Source organism: Tauraco erythrolophus, chromosome Z (genome assembly GCF_009769465.1).
Source record: "Tauraco erythrolophus isolate bTauEry1 chromosome Z, bTauEry1.pri, whole genome shotgun sequence".
NCBI classification, from domain to species: domain Eukaryota; kingdom Metazoa; phylum Chordata; class Aves; order Musophagiformes; family Musophagidae; genus Tauraco; species Tauraco erythrolophus.
Window position 1 is genome coordinate 83,741,081 of NC_141496.1, and position 21,115 is coordinate 83,762,195.

General features: G+C 44.6%; 1 protein-coding gene across 1 annotated transcript in view; it reads right to left on the reverse strand.

Moving 5' to 3' along the window:
- Positions 1 to 17,871, reverse strand: part of LOC147526481 (uncharacterized) — a 179,947-nt gene extending 162,076 nt beyond the window's left edge. Inside the window, exon 1 of the mRNA XM_086629916.1 lies at positions 17,329 to 17,871. Within this exon, the coding sequence (XP_086486042.1) occupies positions 17,329 to 17,871 (543 nt within the window). The remainder of the gene's footprint in view (positions 1 to 17,328) is intronic.
- Between the last annotated feature and the right edge of the window lie 3,244 nt (positions 17,872 to 21,115).

The window sequence follows — 21,115 nt, forward strand, 5'->3', positions numbered from 1 at the left end:
TTTTGCTTCCAAATTCAGTTACAATAGCTGCTTTCTCCACCTCCTTTTGCTTTGCTTCTTCCTTACACTGCTTGCTCTCAGCTTCCAGATACTCCAGCATTTAGTAATCTAATTTTTTCACCCTCCTTTGCGTTCCATGCTGTTCTGTTTGCTTTTGGATAAAAGCACTTCAAGTCATCAGTTCAGCTTGTCTTTGATACACTGTATTTCTAGCAAGTCAACTACGATTTTATGAATCAAATCACTTGCTCTTGACTGAATAATTGCTGGATTCTGATTTGTTAAAATTTTTACTTTCAAACTTTGCACAATTTGAAGTTTGTCTTTGTACTGATAAATTTTAAATCTATGCTGAATTCTGAATTCTAAATCCACTTTGAGGAGTAAATCTACTCTGCTCTTGTGAGACTCCATCTGGACTACTGTGTTCTGCTCTGGAGTCTCCAACACAGGAAAGATGTGGAGCCACTGGAATGAGTCCAGAGGAGGGCCACGAAGATAATCAGAGGGCTGGAACACCTCTTCTATGAAGATAGGCTGAGAGAGCTGGAGTTGTTCAGCCTGGAGAAGAGAAGGCTCTGGGGGAGACCTTCTAGCAGCCTTCCCATGCATAATGGGGGGCCTACAGGAAAGCTGGAGAGGGACTTTTTTCAAGCGCATGTAGTGATAGGACAAGGGGCAATGGATTTAAATTAAAAAGAGGGTAGAATTCTATTAGGTATATGAGATGTCCAGAGAACTTGTGGATGCCCCATCCCTGGAAGCGTTCAAGGCAGGTTGGATGGGGCTTTAAGCAACCTGATTTACTGGAAGGTGTGGCAGGGTGGAACTAGATGATCTTTAAGGTCGCTTCCAACCTAAACTATTCTATGATTCTATGAAATTCATTTTTACTTCTCCTATCTGGTAGCTGCCAAAAAGTTCTGATATTTTCATATAAGGTCAGTTGGATACTCAATACTAGGTGGTTTAATCAGAGATGTAAAAGAGTGGAGAAAGTGCAAGCACAAGAAGACTGTGTCTACTGAGCAGTGAAGACAAGCTACTCTCAGCTAGGGGTTAGAGCTTTGGAGGTACAGGATGGAAATAGGTATGAATGCCCAGGAGGAATATGGGAAAGAACTTCAGAATCATGAGATTTCTACTTTTGGGAACATCTGTAGCTGTCTTTCACCTTGGTGTAGTAACCTATAATAAATACTGCCTTGTGAGCAGTTGTTTAGCTCAGACCATCGCTGTGGCTGACTACATATATGGTCTCATAGAGACACACAGATACTGAAAAACATGCTGCAGAGAAAAACTAGTGTAGATCACAAGTTTTGGATGTGGTAAAGAGAGTTGTCTGTCTCTCAAATGACATAGGACAGAGATGTGTTCCTCTTAATTTTTGGTTAAATTTACTCTTGCATTGTAAAAAATTGTTATACTATCTTAAGTGGTCTGGGTTTGAAGCCTGTGTCTGTTTAAAGGTTAGGAAAATTAGGTGTCGGTGATTTGTAGAGAACATTTTGGGTGGCTGGAAGAAATACAGCAAGTAATCAGGATAGAGACAGGAAAGAAGCTCAAATTACTCTTACAACAGCCAATCAGAGTCACTGGAGAAAAGATCCTAGTTTACATTCAAACGTATTAGTCATATGATATAGAATCATAGAATCATAGAATCGTTAGGGCTGGAAGGGACCTTCAAAGGTCATCTAGTCCAACCCCCCTGCAAGGAACAGAGATATCTCCAACTAGATCAGGTTGCTCAGGGCCTCGTCCAACCTGGCCTTGAACGTCTCCAGGGATGGAGCATCCACCACCTCTCTGGGCAACCTGTTCCAATGTTCTACAACTCTCATGGTAAAAAATTTTTTCCTAATATCCAATCTGAATCTACCTCCCTCTATTTTAAAACCATTACCCCTTGTCCTATCACAACAGGCCCTCCTGAACAGCCTCTCCTCATCTTTCTTGTAGGTTCCCTTGAGGTACTGGAAGACCGCTATAAGGTCACCCCGGAGCCTCCTCTTCTCCAGGCTGAACAACCCCAACTCTTTCAGCCTGTCCTCATAGGAAAGGTGCTCCAGCCCTCTTATCATCTTCGTGGCCTTCCTCTGGACCCTCTCCAACTGGTCCATGTCCTTCTTATGTTGTTGAGGACGCGGTTGGCCTTCTGGGCTGCAAGAGCACATTGCCGGCTCATATTGAGCTTCTCGTCCACCAGTACTCCCAAGTCTTTCTCCTCAGGGCTGCTCTCGCTCCATTCACCACCCAGTCTGTATTTGTGCCTGGGATTGCCACGACCCGGACATAGGACCTTGCATTTGGCCTGGTTGAACTTCATGAGGCTGACACGGGCCCACCTCTCCAGCCTGTCGAGGTCCCTCTGGATGGCATCCCTCCCTTCCAGCGTGTCGACAGCGCCACACAGCTTGGTGTCATCGGCGAACTTGCTGAGGGTGCACTCCGTGCCACTGTCCACACAGTGTTGAATGTCTACACAGTGTCGGACATCCACTGTCCGACAAAGATGTTGAAGAGGGCCGTGTGGAGAAACCTTTTGGCTGCTGCAGCATCCTGTGAAAGTTCTTTCCCTATGCAGGCTAACTAAGAAACACCTATAGCTCGTTACACTGGGAAAGCTACCTTGAAACAGGTGCTGTAGCATTCAGCCAATCACTCTGGGAGATGGATGGTCAAGTGACCAATAGCCTTGACCCATCTAGCAAACCATGTGACTCCTGACTATTTAAGGCAGGGCGTTTACTCCTAAGGGTGAGGCATTTTCTCCTGAGCCTTGGAGGAGTGTGGGCCTTCCTTAGAGTAGAGCCTAAAGCCTTCGCATTAGAACATTGGTCTGCTTGGAGCCGCCTGAAGCCTTCCAGCTGCGACAACTGGTGACCCCGACGTGATCCAGCTGCAACTAAGATCTGAAGGTACGTGCTTCCATACACGGGGCTCCAAGGGATGAACTCCAAATTAGAATGATGGGACAAAGTTCCACAAAAGAAAGCATGATGTTTTCCATTCTCAAACCTGCAATGACAATTGCAGGTGCTAAAATAAGTGATGAAGCTCTCTGTGAGCTGTTAAATTGGGCGGCAGAGCATGAATGCCTGACTGACCTCAACACCCCCTTTAGCTCAGAAGCGTGGAAGCAGCTAGGGGATTAGCTAATCTATGAAACAGTGTTTGGATGTAAGAACCTGACTGATCTACTACATATTTGGGGAACTGTATATGATGTAATGCAGAAATGGACAGTAGAAAGGAAGGAAAAAGTATTGCCAGATTCTGATGAATCTGCAAGTGAAGTTTCTGAAGGGGATGATGAGTTATCTGAAAGGGGACTGACCATGGGTAGTGCACCAGTTGTGCCCCCGCTGTCCTCAGATATGGAGAAAGCTGTGGGGACTGCACAGAAGCTTTATCCCTCCCTGCGAGATTATGTCCAACCCAAGTGTCCTCCTCGTGATTTTTTGATGCGGGAATACTCCTCCGGACAAGACAAAGCATCGGAACGTCCCCCACCCTTCGCCCCAACAGCATCCCCTTCTTCTGCATCTCAACCGGCTACTTCAGCCATTACAGCAGAACGTGTTCTTCCTACTGCTCCACCATTGGCCCCTCAACCAGACCAGGCACCACAAGGACAGTTCCCGGGCATGGCACCCTGGTTTACCACAACTTCATGTCCTGCGGCATCACCCATAGCGCCCGGCTATCTGTCACGGGCACAAATGGAGCAACCTCGAACAACGCATTTCATAATACACCAGGTTATGGCAGGTTTGCAAGGAATGTCGCAACAACTAACGGCGTTGATGGAAATGTTGCGGCAGGTTACTGCTGCCGAATCTGTACCGGGACAACCTGGGCTGGCCGTGCCAACCGGCCCAGCAACGACCCCGGAAGTGGCGCCAAGCATGCCACTGACAACAGCAGTGGCACCTTCACAGACAGTGGTGCCGACACAAGTTTCCGCAACCCGGACTGCATCTCCGTGGACTGTTCCACAACCGGCCACAGCCTCCGCCTTTACACGACCCGTTGGCCCAGCGTCTGCATCCTGTCAGAAGCCATTGGACACACCCCTGCCTGATAATGTTTCATCACTGCAGGAAGCCGTGGCGACGGTCAGACAACAACAAACATGGCCAGCCCACAACCGTCCCTGGACACTTCCCGAATGCAAGGTGACTGTGCGTCCAAAAAATTCAAAACGGTTCTGGGAAGAAGTCAAGAGGCGGGCTCTGGAGGCTGGCGACTGGGATCTAATAGAAAAAGTTGGGTTGCCTGAAAAGGGGTCTGAGCAGATTGTTCAGGGAAGTAATGAACGAACAGAGGATCTTATCCAAGCCTTCCCAGTACAAAAGGCGCTTCCTAACTCAGGTCAAATTGACAAACACGAAACCATCGCCTGGAAGGTAGTCCAAGACCTGCAAACCAAGGTAGCACAATACGGGCTAGACTCTCCTCAGGTCATGCAGATCATCAGGATATTAAATACTGACCTACTCTCCCCATTCAACATTAAACATCTAGGTCAGGTATTATTTCAACCAGTACAATATACGGTCTTCGAGGCCAATTGGAGAAGAATGGCTGAGAGAGCTGCAGCCGGAAACATGCAATTACCCCCAACTGACCCCAGATACGGAGCTCCAGCAGATGCTCTACTGGGAGCCAATGCTTTCGCTGACCCCGATTTTCAAGCTACATGGCACCCCCAAGTTCTTGAGCAAGCCCAAAAGATCGGCGTGGGAGCTCTATTAAAGGGCATAGATATGGCTGCCCCAAAAACACGGTACGTGAAGATTTATCAGGGGCAGAAAGAACACTTTTTATCTTTTGTAGAGAAAGTTGCTGCAGCCCTTGAAAAACAGGTCGAAGATGAAAACCTGAGACAACTACTATGTAAGCAGCTGGCAAAAGACAATGCCAATGAAGAATGTAGAAAAATCATAAATTCCATGCCAGGGGAGCCTACACTAACAGAAATGATCGAAGCATGCTCTAAGCTACAATCTGCTTTATAACGGAAGGCAACGCCAGGGCTGACATGCTAGCTAACCCCGCATGGGTAGCACCTCAGCCCGATAAAATCGCACAAGCCAAGGCATCGCATAATTTCTTCCATCAAAGTGCACATACCCTGCAGAAGCAGTTCCACTTAACGCCCACTGAGGCTCGGGACATTGTCAGCGCTTGCGCTGACTGCCACAGACTTGCGGCACCTCTGCCATCGGGGGTAAACCCCAGAGGCCTAAAGGCCCTGCAGCTTTGGCAGACGGATGTAACGCATGTTCCTGAATTTGGCAGGTTTAAGTATGTGCATGTGTCTATTGACACTTTCTCCTCAGCTATGTGGGCAACTGCTCATACTGGGGAGAAAAGTCGCGATGCCATTGCCCATTGGAGACTTGCTTTTGCGGTCTTGGGCGTGCCTTTTTCTATAAAAACCGATAATGGCCCAGCCTATGTCTCACAGAAGACGCGGCAGTTTTTACAACTATGGGGTGTAAATCATACTTTGGGTATTCCGCATTCTCCTACTGGCCAAGCCATTGTTGAACGCGCTCATGGCACCTTGAAGCGTGTTTTAGAAAAACAAAAAGGGGGAATGCATGGAGAAACCCCACAGAGTCGCCTAGAAAAAGCGTTATACACAATTAACCATCTTACAGTGCCATCAAATTCAAATAATCCCATTATTTTGAATCACTTTCTTTCGTTGCAGTCTTCGGGCGAGACGCACCTGCCCCGAGCGAAAGTCTGGATACGGGACCTACTCACTAAGACATGGGAAGGTCCATATGAGCTTATTGCTTGGGGTCGTGGGTATGCTTGCGTTTCCACAGATACTGGGATACGATGGCTACCCGCAAGATGCGTCTGCCCTGACCTGCAACATCAGAAACAGAACAGGCAACGTCCGAACGATGGCCAGAATGGAGATCATCCATCAAATGACCCTTCTAAGGGAAATAATGACATCGGCCATCAACCTGTTCCTTCCACGAGTAGAGACTAAATTTCAAGTCTCTGTCGGAGTCAGAATGTTAGAATTAATAACTAAATGTATGACTGGTTTGCTAGATGTATCTCCCATGGTATTGCTGAAAAATCTCCCTGCTTGATTTAAACTAATCTTAAAACAAAAAGGGGGAATTGTGGAGAAACCTTTTGGCTGCTGCAGCATCCTGTGAAAGTTCTTTCCCTATGCAGGCTAACTAAGAAACACCTGTAGCTCGTTACACTGGGAAAGTTACCTTGAAACAGGTGCTGTAACATTCAGCCAATCACTCTGGGAGATGGATGGTCAAGTGACCAATAGCCTTGACCTGTCTAGCAAACCATGTGACTCCTGACTATTTAAGGCAGGGCGTTTACTCCTAAGGGTGAGGCATTTCCTCCTGAGCCTTGGAGGAGTGTGGGCCTTCCTTAGAGTAGAGCCTAAAGCCTTCGCATTAGAACATTGGTCTGCTTGGAGCCGCCTGAAGCCTTCCAGCTGCGACAGGGCCGGGCCCAACACGGACCCCTGAGGGATGCCACTCGTGACCGGTCTCCACTTGGACATCGAGCCATTGACCACTACTCTCTGAGTGCGGCCATTGAGCCAATTCCTTATCCACCGAGTGGTCCATCCATCAAACACATGCCTCTCTAGTTTAGAGAGAAGAATGTCGTGCGGGACAGTGTCAAAAGCTTTGCACAAGTCCAGGTAGATGATATCCATTGGTTGACCCTTGTCCACCGATGCTGTCACCCCATCATAAAAGGCCACCAAGTTGGTCAGGCACGATTTGCCTTTGGTGAAGCCATGTTGGCTGCACCCACCACCTCCTTGCTCTCCATGTGCCTTAGCATGGTTCCCAGGAGAATCTGCTCCATGACCTTGCCAGGCACAGAGGTGAGGCTGACCGGCCTGTAATTGCCCGGGTCCTCTTTGTTCCCCTTTTTAAATATGGGGGTTATGTTCCCTCTCTTCCAGTCATCGGGGACATCGCCAGACCGCCACGACTTCTCAAATACAATGGCCAGTGGCTTGGCAACTTCATCCGCCAGTTCCTTCAGGACCCGCGGATGGATCTCATCAGGTCCCATGGACTTGTGCACCTTCAAGTTCCTCAGATGTTCTCGAACCTGCTCTTCAAGTACAGTGGGCAGTGGTTCATCCTCACAGTCCCTGCTAGTTCTTTCCACAGCTTGGGCAGTAAGACAAGAGGCTTTATCAGTGAAAACTGAGGCAAAAAAGTCATTGAGTAACTCAGCCTTCTCTATGTCCCAGGTAACCAGAGCACCAGTATCCTTCCGGAGGGGGCCTACATTCTCCTTGGACTTCCTTTTGTCCCCTACATACCTATAGAAGCTTTTCTTACTGCTTTTTATATCCCTTGCTAAATTTAATTCCTTCAGGGCTTTAGCCTTCCTCACCTGATCCCTGGTCACTCGTACAGCTTCTCTGTATTCCTCCCAGGCTATCTGTCTCTGCTTCCACCTTCTATAGGCTAACCTCTTCATTTTCAGTTGGTCCAGGAGCTCCTTGCTCATCCACGCAGGCTTCCTGGTCTTTTTGCCCGACTTGTTCTTCATTGGGATGCACCTCTGCTGAGCTTGGAGGAGGTGCTCCTTGAATGTGGACCAACTTTCCTGGGCCCCTCGTCCCTCCGGGGCCTCCTCTCATGGCACTTTGCCCATCAGGTCCTTGAAGAGGCTGAAGTCCGCCTTCTTGAAGTCTAGGGCACAGAGCTTGCTGTATAGTTTCCTTGCTGCCCCGTGGATCTTGAACTCCACTGTGTCGTGGTCACTGCAGCCAAGGCTATCCTTAAGTTACACATTGCCCACCAGTCCCTTCCTGTTGGTGAGCACAAGGATGCTGAAACTTTAGATTACAATCACAATCCAAACAAGGTCCGAAAAGAAAAAGGATAAGATGGGTAAGAAGGGAATAGCTCTAACTAAAGACCTGTATATTCACACAATTTAATACACAGAAATAATCTTTTTCCAAGGCCTGTGCTATGTTTGTTTTGAGAAAAGATGCAAGATTAAGGAGATTCTTCAGAAAAGGAGTAGATGATCTTGCATAATATGGGATAGCTAGATGAAAGCTATTGCTCATGCTCAGCCATTCACTAACTTTTACTCCAATTTCCCTGCGTCTACAATGCTTGTATGTAAGACCTTAATTTCGGTGTACTAACCAGGTACTCTTTTACACCCACTGGGTGCAGTAGCTATTGTACAATAGCAAAACAGTGTCTATGAAATCATCAGGTCTCACTCTCAGGACTGGATTGTCATCTGATATAAAATAGGATTACAATAAAAGTGGATTTGATATGCAGAATAGAATGAGAATGAAATGCAGGGTATGGGTCAGATTTGCCGTATAAGGGCTGCTAAATAAACTGGTTATTTATTCTGTTGTTAGAGTTCTATATTAGAACAGTTTATCCTTCAAGTCAACTTATGATTTTACCTAGCATCAATTAAACAATTAATTAAACAGTTAAACTGAAGCAGGTAGTGAAATAAGTATCTTGTAATACAGATAAGTGTTTGGGACAAGATAGTTTAGAAGTCACAAAAGGTTCAAACCAACAGTTTTGACAGTTTCATTATCATATTACTTTCTATATTTTACCCAGTTCAACTCTTTTTTTAAGTATGTATCCTTTTACAGAGAGACAAGTTAGATTTGTCTCTGTTTGATAATATATAGTGGAAGGAGAAAAAGCTACCCGTTCATCTCTGTCTCCTGAAGAGAAGTTTGCTTTATGCTCATTTTCATCCTTGAAAAATAGATGATAATGGTATGTATATGTAGACAAAGAATAGGTAATTGCTGTCCCACCTGAGGAAAGAAGAAATGACTGAGCAATCGATAGAATGTCTGAATCCTGCCTCTACTGAAAAAGCTCTGCTGAGGGAGCTCAAAATTTGAATGTGAACATATCAAGAATTCCTTCACATTTCCCAGAATTCTTCCTAGCTACCTTCTGTTACAAAAAATAGAGCAACTATGTCTTTCTTTTTTCTTAAAATGTCGGGAATAGAATTAAAATCTATTTCCTTGCTTTGACTCAACTCAATCAAGCTCTCAATTGGTTTTGTTGACTAGTTGCAAAAAGCCAGCATTGCTCTTTGAATGCCAATACTTATGCCAATGAAGTCAACTAGAATGCGTAAGATACTAGTCTGTCTAAGGATGGTGGGGTCTGCATGTCAGTAGAAAAAATAAGTGGAGCAGAACTTGCTTTTGTTTAGAAAGGTTTTCTATACACCCTCAAAGATAACTCATAAATGTGACTCAGCTTGTGCTCAGAGTTTGGCTAACACAGCTCATGCTAAGGCTTGATATATACTGGGAGAGGCACCATTAGGTCAAAGCCAGAGCACCAGGTAGGCAAGATGGGTGGCCAGAAAGATCTAACAGACCTTTATGCCACCATTATCACCTGCAGATTGCTGTCACTTGCAGTCATCATCTTTGCATACTGATTGTCTGGCAGTTTCAGAACCTGTTAACTCACAGAAATGATACAACCCTAACTTCCATGCTAGAAGGTACAAAAACATCAGCTTACCCAAAAAGTTTTTGAAGTGGATTCAACAGCAGCTGGACTGCTGAGGCTTTTGTTCTCCCTGGTGCGATGTAGAGGACACCTGCATCATGACTGAGGAGGAAGGATGAGCATTCTCGTAGTCAACTGGGTAACTATTTTGCTCATAGGTGCACGAGTTCAGAGTTATGGGTTATAAGTGCTGAAACCTCATGACTTCACTGGTGAATACATGAATTCATAAGAGACTAGTCTGTACAAAGGGAATTAAGCCCTTGTCATGTTTGTTGTATTTCTTCATGAGCTCATAAAATAAAGTTTAGTTTACAGAGTATATTGTCCTGTAAATTTGAGAGATTCAAATGGACCATAATAATGAAGAAAATGAAAAATAAATTAAACAGATAGGTTATCCCCTGAAACCTACTCTTGTATCTCCTCCAGTTCTTCCTTCGGTTACTGTTTGCACTTTCTTCAGGTTCCCAGCTGTGTTTAAATGGCACAGTAGACAGCTGAATTTCCCTCAGATGTAAACAGAAACCTCAAAGGTGAGTTGTTCTGCACCCAAATATGCCTGACAGTTTACAGCCACACTCTGAGGTAATCCAGCTGAGATGAGAGTAATGCAGAAGAACAATTTTTAAAGCACCTGAAGGACTTCAGTCCTATTAACTTTTTAATTTAGTAATTTAGACTTCAGGCATTTTTCTATCTTAAAATGTTTTAGGGATCTTTGCACAGATTGCAGCATTTTGCTCTCCAGTCGCCTGCTGCAGTGCTTTCACTAAGGGACTTGCATCAGTTTGAGAGCTGTGACAGGAGGATTGGCAGCAATGACACATCAGCTCCTGGATGGAGACTTTTTTTTAACCTAGATTAGGAGAAGCCGGGCAGCTGAGTCTCTGAGACTGTCTCCTGTCTCCAGATGCTTTAGATAGGTGGAAAGTAGACCTGAATGAAGTGTCTACATTTATCTGAGTTGCTGGTTTAACAGTTGAAAGGAAAGAAATACAGACAGAAGCAGCCATGTTGAGAGTCAGGAAAACCAACTATCAAGATAGGCTGCCAGATCTCTAGTATTAAGAAAAAACTGCCTGCTCTTAAACATAAAATCTTGTTTAACTTTTAAAAGCTGTGTAATACTTAGTAGGGAAGTACTACTACACTTAAGACAGATCAGAAAATAAACTGTGCAGATCGGTTGTGAGAAAAATAAACTTTCATGCAACATACTATGTTTTCTTCCTAGATGAAGCCCCTTATGTCATCTAAAGGTGTTTATCAGGTTTTTAGTTGAATATTAATCACAGAATGTTAGGGATTGGAAGGGACCTCAAAGGATCATCTAGTCCAATCCCCCTGCCTGAGCAGGACCACCTAGATTAGATCACACAAGAACGTGTCCAGGCAGGTTTTGAACATCTCCAGAGAAGGAGACTCCACAACCTCTCTGGGCAGCCTGTTCCAGTGTTCTGTTACCCTTACTGGGAAGAAGTTCTTCCTCATGTTTAAGCGGAACCTGCTATGTTCCAGCTTATAGCCATTTCCCCTTGTCCTATCATTGGATGCCACTGAGAAGAGCCTGGCTCCATCCTCATGATGGTCACCCTTTACATATTTATAAACATTTATGAAGTCCCTCCTCAGTCTTCTCTTCTCCAAGCTAAAGAGACCCAGCTCCCTCAGCCTTTCCTCAGAAGGGAGATGCTCCACACCCTTCATCATCTTTGTCGCCCTGCGCTGGACTCTCTCAAGCAATTCCTTGTCCTTCTTGAACTGAGGGACCCGGAACTGGACACAATATTCCAGATGCAGCCTCACCAGGGCGGAGTAGAGGAGGACGAGAACCTCTCTCGACCTACTAACCACACGCCTTCTAATACAGCCCAGGATGCCATTGGCTTTCTTGGCCAGAAGGGCACGTTGCTGGCTCATGGTCATCCTGCTGTCCACCAAGACCCCCAGGAACCTTTCCCCTGTGCTGTTTCCCAACAGTTCAGTCCCCAACTTGTAGCAAGTTGAACAGAAAAAATTAGAATGCTAAAATCAGTGCAACCGAGAAACAGTCATCTGACAGGTTGTGTAAGAAACTTGGAAGATGAGTAGACAATTGTTAAACAGTTGGTGTTGGACAGAACAAGAACATATTAGGGTTAGATAGCTCTTTGTTTTTTTGCATAGGAAAGAGCATAAATTTTCTCTCAGGCTCATAGGCGATTATCTGGACTTTAGTTGCAACAGTTGATTTGCAAAAAGTTACTCCTCTAAGGTATTTCTGGCTCTTTTTGTTTTATTTTCAATGTTTCCAGAAAGCTCAGGGTTGAGGGAATTGTAACTTCTTCCATAAACACTTTTATATTAAGCAGAAACATCAAGTTGAAAGGTTATACTACCGTATTTCAGAAACAAACATCCATTCTATTAATCAACACTTCTATATTCTTATTCACGTGGAACGATTTTCATTCATGTAGGCATTTGTTACCTATTTCATACTATCACTTATTTTGTCTTCCTGCACTCAAAATAAATTGTCGGTTTGCAAGCAGAGGAAACTCGTGTCCGGTTTATTTTGCATATTGCAATTTGTTCTGTAAAATGATGGAAAATACATAGCTGAAGAATAAACCTCAACAAAACTTTAACGCTGTATGTTTGTGAAAAAAAAAAGACATTGTAACTTAAATATCAGTTTGAAAATTGATACCATTATATCATTTATCTGATCTCGCCTAGCAGTTACATATTGTATTTGAAAGTATTTATAAATTGAGATATTGTTGGAGAAGTTTCTTTCTGCTCCCTGTTTTTCTCATCGGTATTTTACATTGGAGCAAGCTGCTGCTGATTAGACGTACAACTCCTCAACTAATCAGCAAAATGCTGAGTTACTTTGCAAGGTTCAAAATGCCTGTAGAACATTGAAAGTACGTGGTGCATTGTAGTGATTATATACAGCAGTACATTGTAAACCACAGCCCTGTTTTACTGGAAAACCTGCCTTCCCTGAACAACAAATTATCTAGGAAGATACATGGCTACAGCTTCATAGCCGATTCCTACCATGAGATGCAAAATTGTTCAACAATGCTTTTCTTAGCTTCTCAGTCCCAGCATTGTGAGAGACCAATGACTTAAACCTGTGAGTTTATGATGGTTGTTGAAGAACAAAGACCGTAGTTTGTAATAATGCTAAAGGTTTGACAACCTCAGTGCATAATGAAATTCAGAGGTTAGGCTGGAGGATCATGTCTTACACCTCTAGATTCTTCCTGTGTTTTCAAAGCAGTGGTCTAGGTCTTAAGCTACCTGCCTCAGTTACCCTGTGGTTACTTACTTACTGTTGCAAGGTCAGATTGCAATGTTACATTTCATGCAGCAGACACTGGAATTTCCAGTCTATTAAAACAGTTTTAATAAAGTCTTTCTGAAGTTTCCATTTCAAAGCAGTTCAATACAGCAAACAATAGAATATCCTCCTGGAAATAGTTGAGTTTTAAAAACCCCAGAGCTATAGCTTTATCTTTTGTATGGCGGAAAGAAAGGATAGCGTGGAAGTGTTTTCTCATTTTTCTAATTTACTAGCTTCCCAGCAATTACAGTGAAGAAGAAAATACTAGACACTATTCTTTGGCTTGAACGCATTCACACACTACCCACCAAAATTATTTTGAAAACAATCGTGTCTAGATGTATTTAGATCAAAGCATGCATGACGTCATTTTTGTGGTTGAGCCCAGCTGGTAGCTAAGTTATCACGCAGCTCCTCATACTCTTCCCCTGCTCCAACGTGAAGTCCCTCCTCACTAAAGACAGTCCTCCATGAACTTCTCCAATGTGAGTCTTTCCCACGGGATGCAATCCTTACCCATCAGATTGTTCCAGCCCGAGCTGAAACAGAGTCACGGCTTCTTAGGGCGCAGGCACCCGCTTCGGTGTGGAGCCCTTTCCTACGGACTGCAGATGCATCTCTGCTCCACTGTCAGTCTCCAGTGACGTGGGGGCTTTTCCCACAGAGGAAGTTCCTGTTCCTCTAAGAAATCCCTTGGGCACAGGCATCTCTGCTCCAGTGTGGGGTTCTCCAAGAGCTGCGGGTGGATCTGTGCTCCACCGTTCATCTCCACAGGCAGCAGAGGGGTTGCTGCTGTCTCACCACAGGCTGCAGGGGACTCTCAGCTCCGGCACACCTTCTCCTGCTCCATCTTTACTGACCTGGTGTCAGTGTGGCCGTTTCTCTCAGATCTCAGTCCTCTTTCCGCTGCAGCTGCACGAGGCCCAACCGGCCCGATGAACCTTGTCACCTGATGAACCGACAAACTCCGCCCAGTGGGCACCCCAGGAGCAGGGCGCTTCGGAGCTCTCCAAGCTGCATTGCTGCAGCTGTCTCCAGTTGGGAGGCAGCAGCTGAATGTGGGCAGCCACCCCCACAGGAGGCCAGGCCAGCCAGCCTCCCACCTCTCCTCTCTCTTCACTGCTGGTCCCACCTGGCTCGGGTTCCTTTGTCCCTTCTTAAACATGGCATTCACAGGTGGTCTGATTGGATCAGCCCTGACCAGTGGGGAGGAGGGTCTGACCTGGCCAGAGGCTGATCCGATCAGTTTTGGAGTAGGGGAAGCTTCCCACATCTCCTTACAGGGACTATCTCTGCAGACCCTCCCCTGCTTCAAAAACGCCACCACATAAAGCTGGCACAATTATAAAGGACAAAGAGCTGTTAGGAGACAGGATAAAGATTTTCAAGCTCTGTTTATTATTTTTTCCCCAATTTGATATTGCTTATAATATTACTAGTATATCAATCCTTTATACTCTAAATATGCTGCATGAAATTTTACAGCACATCATACTGAACAACCCAAGGTAAAGGGTAAAAAGTGTACTCCAGGTCCTTAAGGACTGTAAAACCCAGATTTAAGTCCTTGGGGCTGTGTATCATAGCCCAAATTTACTAGCGATCGACATCAAGGTGTACAAGTATATTTTAGTTTCTTTGCTGTTGATTTAAAAACTAGTCTGGTTTTCTCATGAGCTGAAATTGGAATTCTCTCTGCCCTTAGACATCCTGCCAGAGACACTTACAAAATCCCAAATGTCCTCAGTAGTTTTCTGAAACATAATAGATGGAATGACTAGGACGTTGTGCTGTTCTCAGTAGCTTATTTCCTCTCCATTTGCTGATGTCACACTGAGGTGTCAATTAAAGATGATATGTGCAAATCATTTAGGGTTATAAAGAGATAAAAGAAAAGGTTACAAAATACAAGGTCATAGCTTGGCAATTAAGAAGGCAATAAATGAAGAAGACTTATGGAGGAAAATTAGAACAGATAGACATGGAAAGCCCTGATTAATTATTTCATTTAAACACATTCTGCTTAGAAGCAACAGAGCAGCCCCTCCGTAGATTTGAACAGTACACTTTTATGCACATTACCTGACTTGTATGACAAATTGTTTAGCTGAAAACAATGGAGCTCATTCTGAGTTTGAAAGGTACATTTAGCAATGGATAACTGTTAAAGATTCACTCTTGAATTAGCTGAGGCCCTCACACAAGGAAAAAGACAGAAATAACGTAATACTCACACTGCAAAACATAGTGTCAAAGAGATCACTTACCAAGCAACCGTTTTTACCCCACCTTATAAATCAGAAAGAAGCTGAGAAATACCACCCAATGATCAGAAACTGGAGAAAATAAGTGGGATCAAGAAAGGAAGACAAATTTATTTCCTCTACAATCCAGGAGAACCTGGCTATATAAGACAGAGTCTCATTTGGTCCCTGTTCACTTTCAGATGGGTAGACTGGTAGATACGATCTATTCCTCACACTCATTAATTCTTATCCCAGACGAAGATCTGTTCACAAGAAAGAAATTCAGCTGAGTTTTGACTTGTCAGAGCCTTCTCTCAGATGGAATCATAGAATGGTTTGGGTTGGAAGGGACTTTTAAAAGTCATCTAGTCCCAACTCCCTGCAACTAGCAGGATCATCTTCAACTAGTTCAGGTTGTTGAAAGTCCCATCCAACCTGACCTTGAATGTTTCCAAGAATGGGGCATCTACTACCTCTCTGGGCAACCTGTTCCAGTGTTTCACTACCCTCATCATAAAAATTTTCTTCCTTATATCTAGTCTGAATCTACCTTCTTTTAATTTTAAACTATTACTCTTTGTTTTATTGCTACAGGCCCTACTAAAAATTCTGTCCCTGTTTTTCTTATAAACCCTCTTTAAATATTGAAAGGCTGCAGTAAGGTCTCCCTAGAGCCTTCACTTCTTCAGGCTGAATAACCCCGACTTCCTCAGCCTTTCCTCATAGGAGAGGTGCTCCATCCCTCTGACCATTTTCATGGTCCTTCTCTAGACTCACTCCAACAGTTTTATCTTTCCTGTACTGCGGACCCTATAGCTGACAGTACTGCAGGTGGAGTCTCATCAGAGTGGAGTAGAGGGGCAGAATCACTTCCCTCAACCTCCTTGTTACACTTCCCTTCATGCAGTCCAGGATACAGTTGCCTTTCTTGTGTGCAAGCACACATTGTTGGCTCATGTCCTGCTTTTCATCCACCAGTACTCCCAAATATTTCTCTTCAGGGCTGCTTTCAATACCTTCAACTCCCCAGCCTGTATTGATACCAGGGGTTCATTAGGTTAGATTAACCTGTTAGGTTAGATGCTCCAACATCCTCTGCAGGCACTGCAAGAAGAATTTTGGCATCCTCCCTCAAAAGGCAGAATGAATCTAAAGAGCACTAATTTCCCACAGCTGTTGCCCCAGTCCCATTGAAGCATCAGCTAGCCAGAGCTGGAGGAGGGCTCTGAAAGCTGTTCCCTGCAGCTCGTGTGTGGACCTGGGTCCCACCAGGGACTTTCTGAATTCTTTACTCTCTTCCTGTGGACTCAGCTCCCTTCCCACTGATGGGCTGCTCTTCCCACCTAGAGAGGAAAATCAGATTTGTCTTTGATAAACAATCCACTAACTGGATCCAGGCAAAATTTGGAGCCAGAAGTAATGTTATTAGCCAGACTGGTTGAGATAATGGATAAAACAACAAAAAAAAAAATCCCTTTTGGGTGTAGAATCTCTTCTTGATAACTCAAGATTCATTTTTTTCAGCTGATCCAAAAAAAGCTATTTCCCCTCCGAGTAAACTTTGCCTCACTGACATCTTTAGGCTATATTGCCTGCAACAATATCATTAATTGTCACAGGCCGCTGGTCTCACGTTCTTCAGGAATCACAACCCAGAAGGCTGTTGTGATTCCCCTCGTATATCAGAAGGTCTTATTTCGCTCCAAAGGTCTATACCGCAATCAAAGGCTTCTAACAGAGAGCTTCAAGACACTGCTCTCCAGGGGCTCCTACCACTCCAGCCTCCAGGAGGGAACTGCCCCACTCCCTCTTGGGAGTGCCCCGCCTTTAACCATCCATGAGTCACGTGGTCTCCGGCTGACCAACGTGACTCACAGCACCTGTCCTGACGAGGCACAGGTGTTTTCTATTGTAGTAGCCCATGTAGCAGCCAGAAAACTTACGCAACAATTCCCCCTCTTTTTTTGAAAAAAACATCTAATGACCTTTAGGGGTTCTTAACGTTCCGATCCCATGTACAGCCACCGTGTCGGATACCTTTAAGACTAGGATCATGAGGAAGTGATTCTTATATTTTTTTATCATACCAAGTCGGCGGTGGATATATCCATTGTTCTGATGATGTTGGATACATCCACCCTGGCTGTTCTGGCTGCTTTTCCTGATGGTTAACCTGCGATTGCCGTAACATTCCTTCAAAGGGTTGTCGTAACATTCCCTCAGGGCTCTTTTCTGGACTGGCCTGCGGCTCCTGTATTGCTCCCACAAAGAGCTTGCTAGGGCTGTATGTCACGTATTTCTTAGTTCTTCTTTTGTCATTTTTTGACCGGCCGCTGGTGTAAATCCCTGATCTGCAGTTTTTTGCAAAATGGCCCATCTTTCCGCATTTGTAACACTTCTGTTTCTTATTATATGAGGCCATCAAGGTGGTAGCTAGTACAGTCATTTCATGCTCTACAGACCCAACCTTAGCACACGCAATGACCATTTCCTCTAAAGAGGGGTCCCCTGGCAGTACTTCAATAACTCTTCGGCAATCAGTGTTGGCATTATCCCTTGCCAGTTGTTTTGTCAATAAGGCCCGTAGATTGCTGTCATATATTTGTTTTTCTATTGCCCCTTGCAACCTTTCTACGAACTGTAGAAAAGGTTCCTTGTTCCCTTGTTTAATCGTAGAGTATCTCGCTTGGGGCTCCGCCATTTCTGTGGTGCGCATGAGGGCCTGCATCCCTATTTATTTGACCTGCTCAAGAATTTGGGGATGCCATTGGGCTTGTATTGCTGGGTTGCTAAATACTTGACCCGTTCCCATCAGGACATCTGTACCAACGGCATAGCATGGGTCACCTTGAGGTAATTGTATATTGTGTAGTGCCTGACGATCGGCCAACTGCCTCCAAGTGCTCATAAAAATGGAGCGTTGAACTGGCTGGAACATAACCTGAGCCAGATGTTGAAAGTCATACGGCACCAGTATCTCTAGGTTTAGCAATCGCAATAATTGTGTCACTGCTGGGGAATTTGGCCCATATTGTGCTACTGCCTTTTGTATATCTTGTATGACTTTCCATGACCAGCCCAAGTGTTGATTGGGCTGGTTAGAACCCAGGAGGGCCAGTTCCACAGGGAATACACTCGGCCTTCCCCCCATTTCCATCATGGATAATTTTTTATTACTGACTGGTAACCCCAAGACTTGAACCAAGTCCCAGTCCCCAGCCTCTATTGCTTTCATTTTTACCTCGTTCCAGAAACGGACTGGGTCACGAGGTTGAACTGTCGCTGTAGGGGTTCCCAAGGGGTCTGGTTCCAATAAACAGACAGATTCTAGCGACTTTTCCCTTGGTGAAGAAACCGGTGGTAACTCCCCAGCTGAGCTGTCACTTGCTTTGGAAGTTTCTCCTAAAATCTCTTTTGCTGCAGGGGGGGTCATGGCCTGCTGCAATATCTCCACTACAGCTGCTAACTGCTGGGATACTCCTTGCAGCATTGTCACGGCCTGGCGCACTAGTGCTGGCTGCATGGCTCGTACCTGTGTCATATATGTTGCTGGATATGAAGTTGCCGGGGGTGGGGCCATTAGATCAAGCGGCAGAGCCGTAGGCGTGACACATCCTGAGGAGGAAGGGGGGGGCTGCTGGGGCAAAGGGTGGGGGGCACTCCAATATCTCCTGCAGGGTGGGGCAGAGTTCCTGCATAGTCCCCGCAACTTTATTGATCTCTGTGAACAGCGAGGATACATCTAATTCGCTGTCCACACTGTCTGGGGCCAGTCCTCCTTCAGACAGTTCATTGTTTCCTTCATACCCTTCGCTTGCTGATGCATAGTCTGTTAATTCATCTTCCTCCTTTTCTGCCACCCCCTTTTGAATTATATTATCCAGGGCCCTCCACATACACAGCAGGTCAGTATCAGTTAAGTCCTTTTTTCCAAGGACTACTTCACAAAGTAGCTTATATCCCAACCTTTTCCAAAGTTCTAGGTTAAAGGTGAAAGTAAGGCTAACCAGGTCTTCGTGTCCCACTGCCCAGTTAAGTAAATTATGTAAATCTTCATTACTTATGTTGGCCCCCACAGCCATTTCCGCAGATTTAAGGAAAGTGAAGGTCTGATTCTCCTTCACAAAGTTTTGTCCCCTTTTCCGTTCCCAGCAGCTCACCTCGTTCCAGATGCCTAAGTCGAAGCTGATCAATTCGCAGCTCTCCTGCTGCTCTCGAGCTTCACTGGGCTCTACCACACTTCATTCTGCAATCCAAGTAGTTCCCATTCCAACAAATCACGTCGGGGTCACCAATTGTCACAGGCCGCTAGTCTCACGTTCTTCAGGAATCACAACCCAGAAGGTTGTTGTGATTCCCCTCGTATATCAGAAGGTCTTATTTCACTCCAAAGGTCTATACCGCAATCAAAGGCTTCTAACAGAGAGCTTCAAGACACTGCTCTCCAGGGGCTCCTACCACTCCAGCCTCCAGGAGAGAACTGCCCCACTCCCTCTTGGGAGTGCCCCGCCTTTAACCATCCATGAGTCATGTGGTCTCCAGCTGACCAACGTGACTCACAGCACCTGTCCTGACGAGGCACAGGTGTTTTCTATTGTAGTAGCCCATGTAGCAGCCAGAAAACTTCCGCAACAATTAATTAAAAGCAAAGAAACACTTCTGGGTAGAAAAGACGCTCTGACTGAAACTAACCTGTACTGTAAATTTATTGCTATATCAATTATCACAGATAGAATAAAAATTCTCTGTCTTACAGTTTAAGGAGCATGGTGAGTCATAGAATTGTGAGCTCATGGACTGGGACGACTCTTTTTTCCCCTTCCTCCCCAGCATGTTTTGTGGGATATATTCCCCAATTTGCTATTCTACTTAAGTTAAGTAAACGCTGAGCACCAAGACATATTTGATTGCCAATGGAAGGTCTCATTGACTTCATCATCCTACGCAAGAGCATATCAATCAACTTCTGGTTTAAATTCTACATGTAGTCACGATCATACATTAAACCTAGAACTTTTCAGTCAATTTAATAACTCTTTAAAAGAGATTGGTGCAATTATGGATGTTTGCCAGAGGTGGGATCCTCAGAAGAAATGGACATAAACCATTCTAGAATCTATAAGCAAAATGCAAGCTGATCTGTCTTAAGAAAACAAAATAAAAAAAAAATATTAATATTCACTTGCATTAAAACACGTGCATAGCATTCATGATTATGATATTAATCATACATGTATACACATATATATATGTATCTGTGTATGTATATACATGTATCTGTCTTTATATTCATATATATTATGTATATACACGCTAGCATCGACTGGATTTTTCTCCTTTTCCTCTTAAAATTCAATTCTTCTATTCAATAGTAGTCAAGGGGGGAAAGGTTTTCAGAGAAATTTTTAACCCTGAAGCTTGAGGCTTTTCTTTTTCCTCCCTCCAGCTCTTCTACCATAGATAACAAGCCATGAACATGTCTTTAAGAACTCTCCAGGTAGCCGACAGTGAGAGCTTTCAAGCTGCTCTGTTCATGTCCTAGAGTTGGCGTGTGACTTTTCCTGTCTCTCTTGTCACCTGAACACCAATTTCGCTTTTCATTCTGATGAATTTCAACCACTTGTGAATAGGACTTTGCCCTTCTGGGATCTTCCCAATTACCCCCCCCTCCCTCTGCCCCTCCCATTTTATAGCAAACCTCACTACAGTATTTGAAGCCATTGACACACTGTTTCAGCACATATTCACTTCTCGGCACAGAAAATCCCTTTGGGTCAAGAGTAAAACCCACTGCTTCCTTTTTAAACCAAAGAGAATTCTTAAAGTCTTCAGAAACGCTGCAATTTCTAAAGTCAGGGCAGAAAAAAATATTCATTGCTTTCTGTAGAAAGTAAAAATGTAGAAGAATGGGACTCTCTTGGATGTTCTCAATGTAGTTTTCCTACATGTTTTAAAACTGT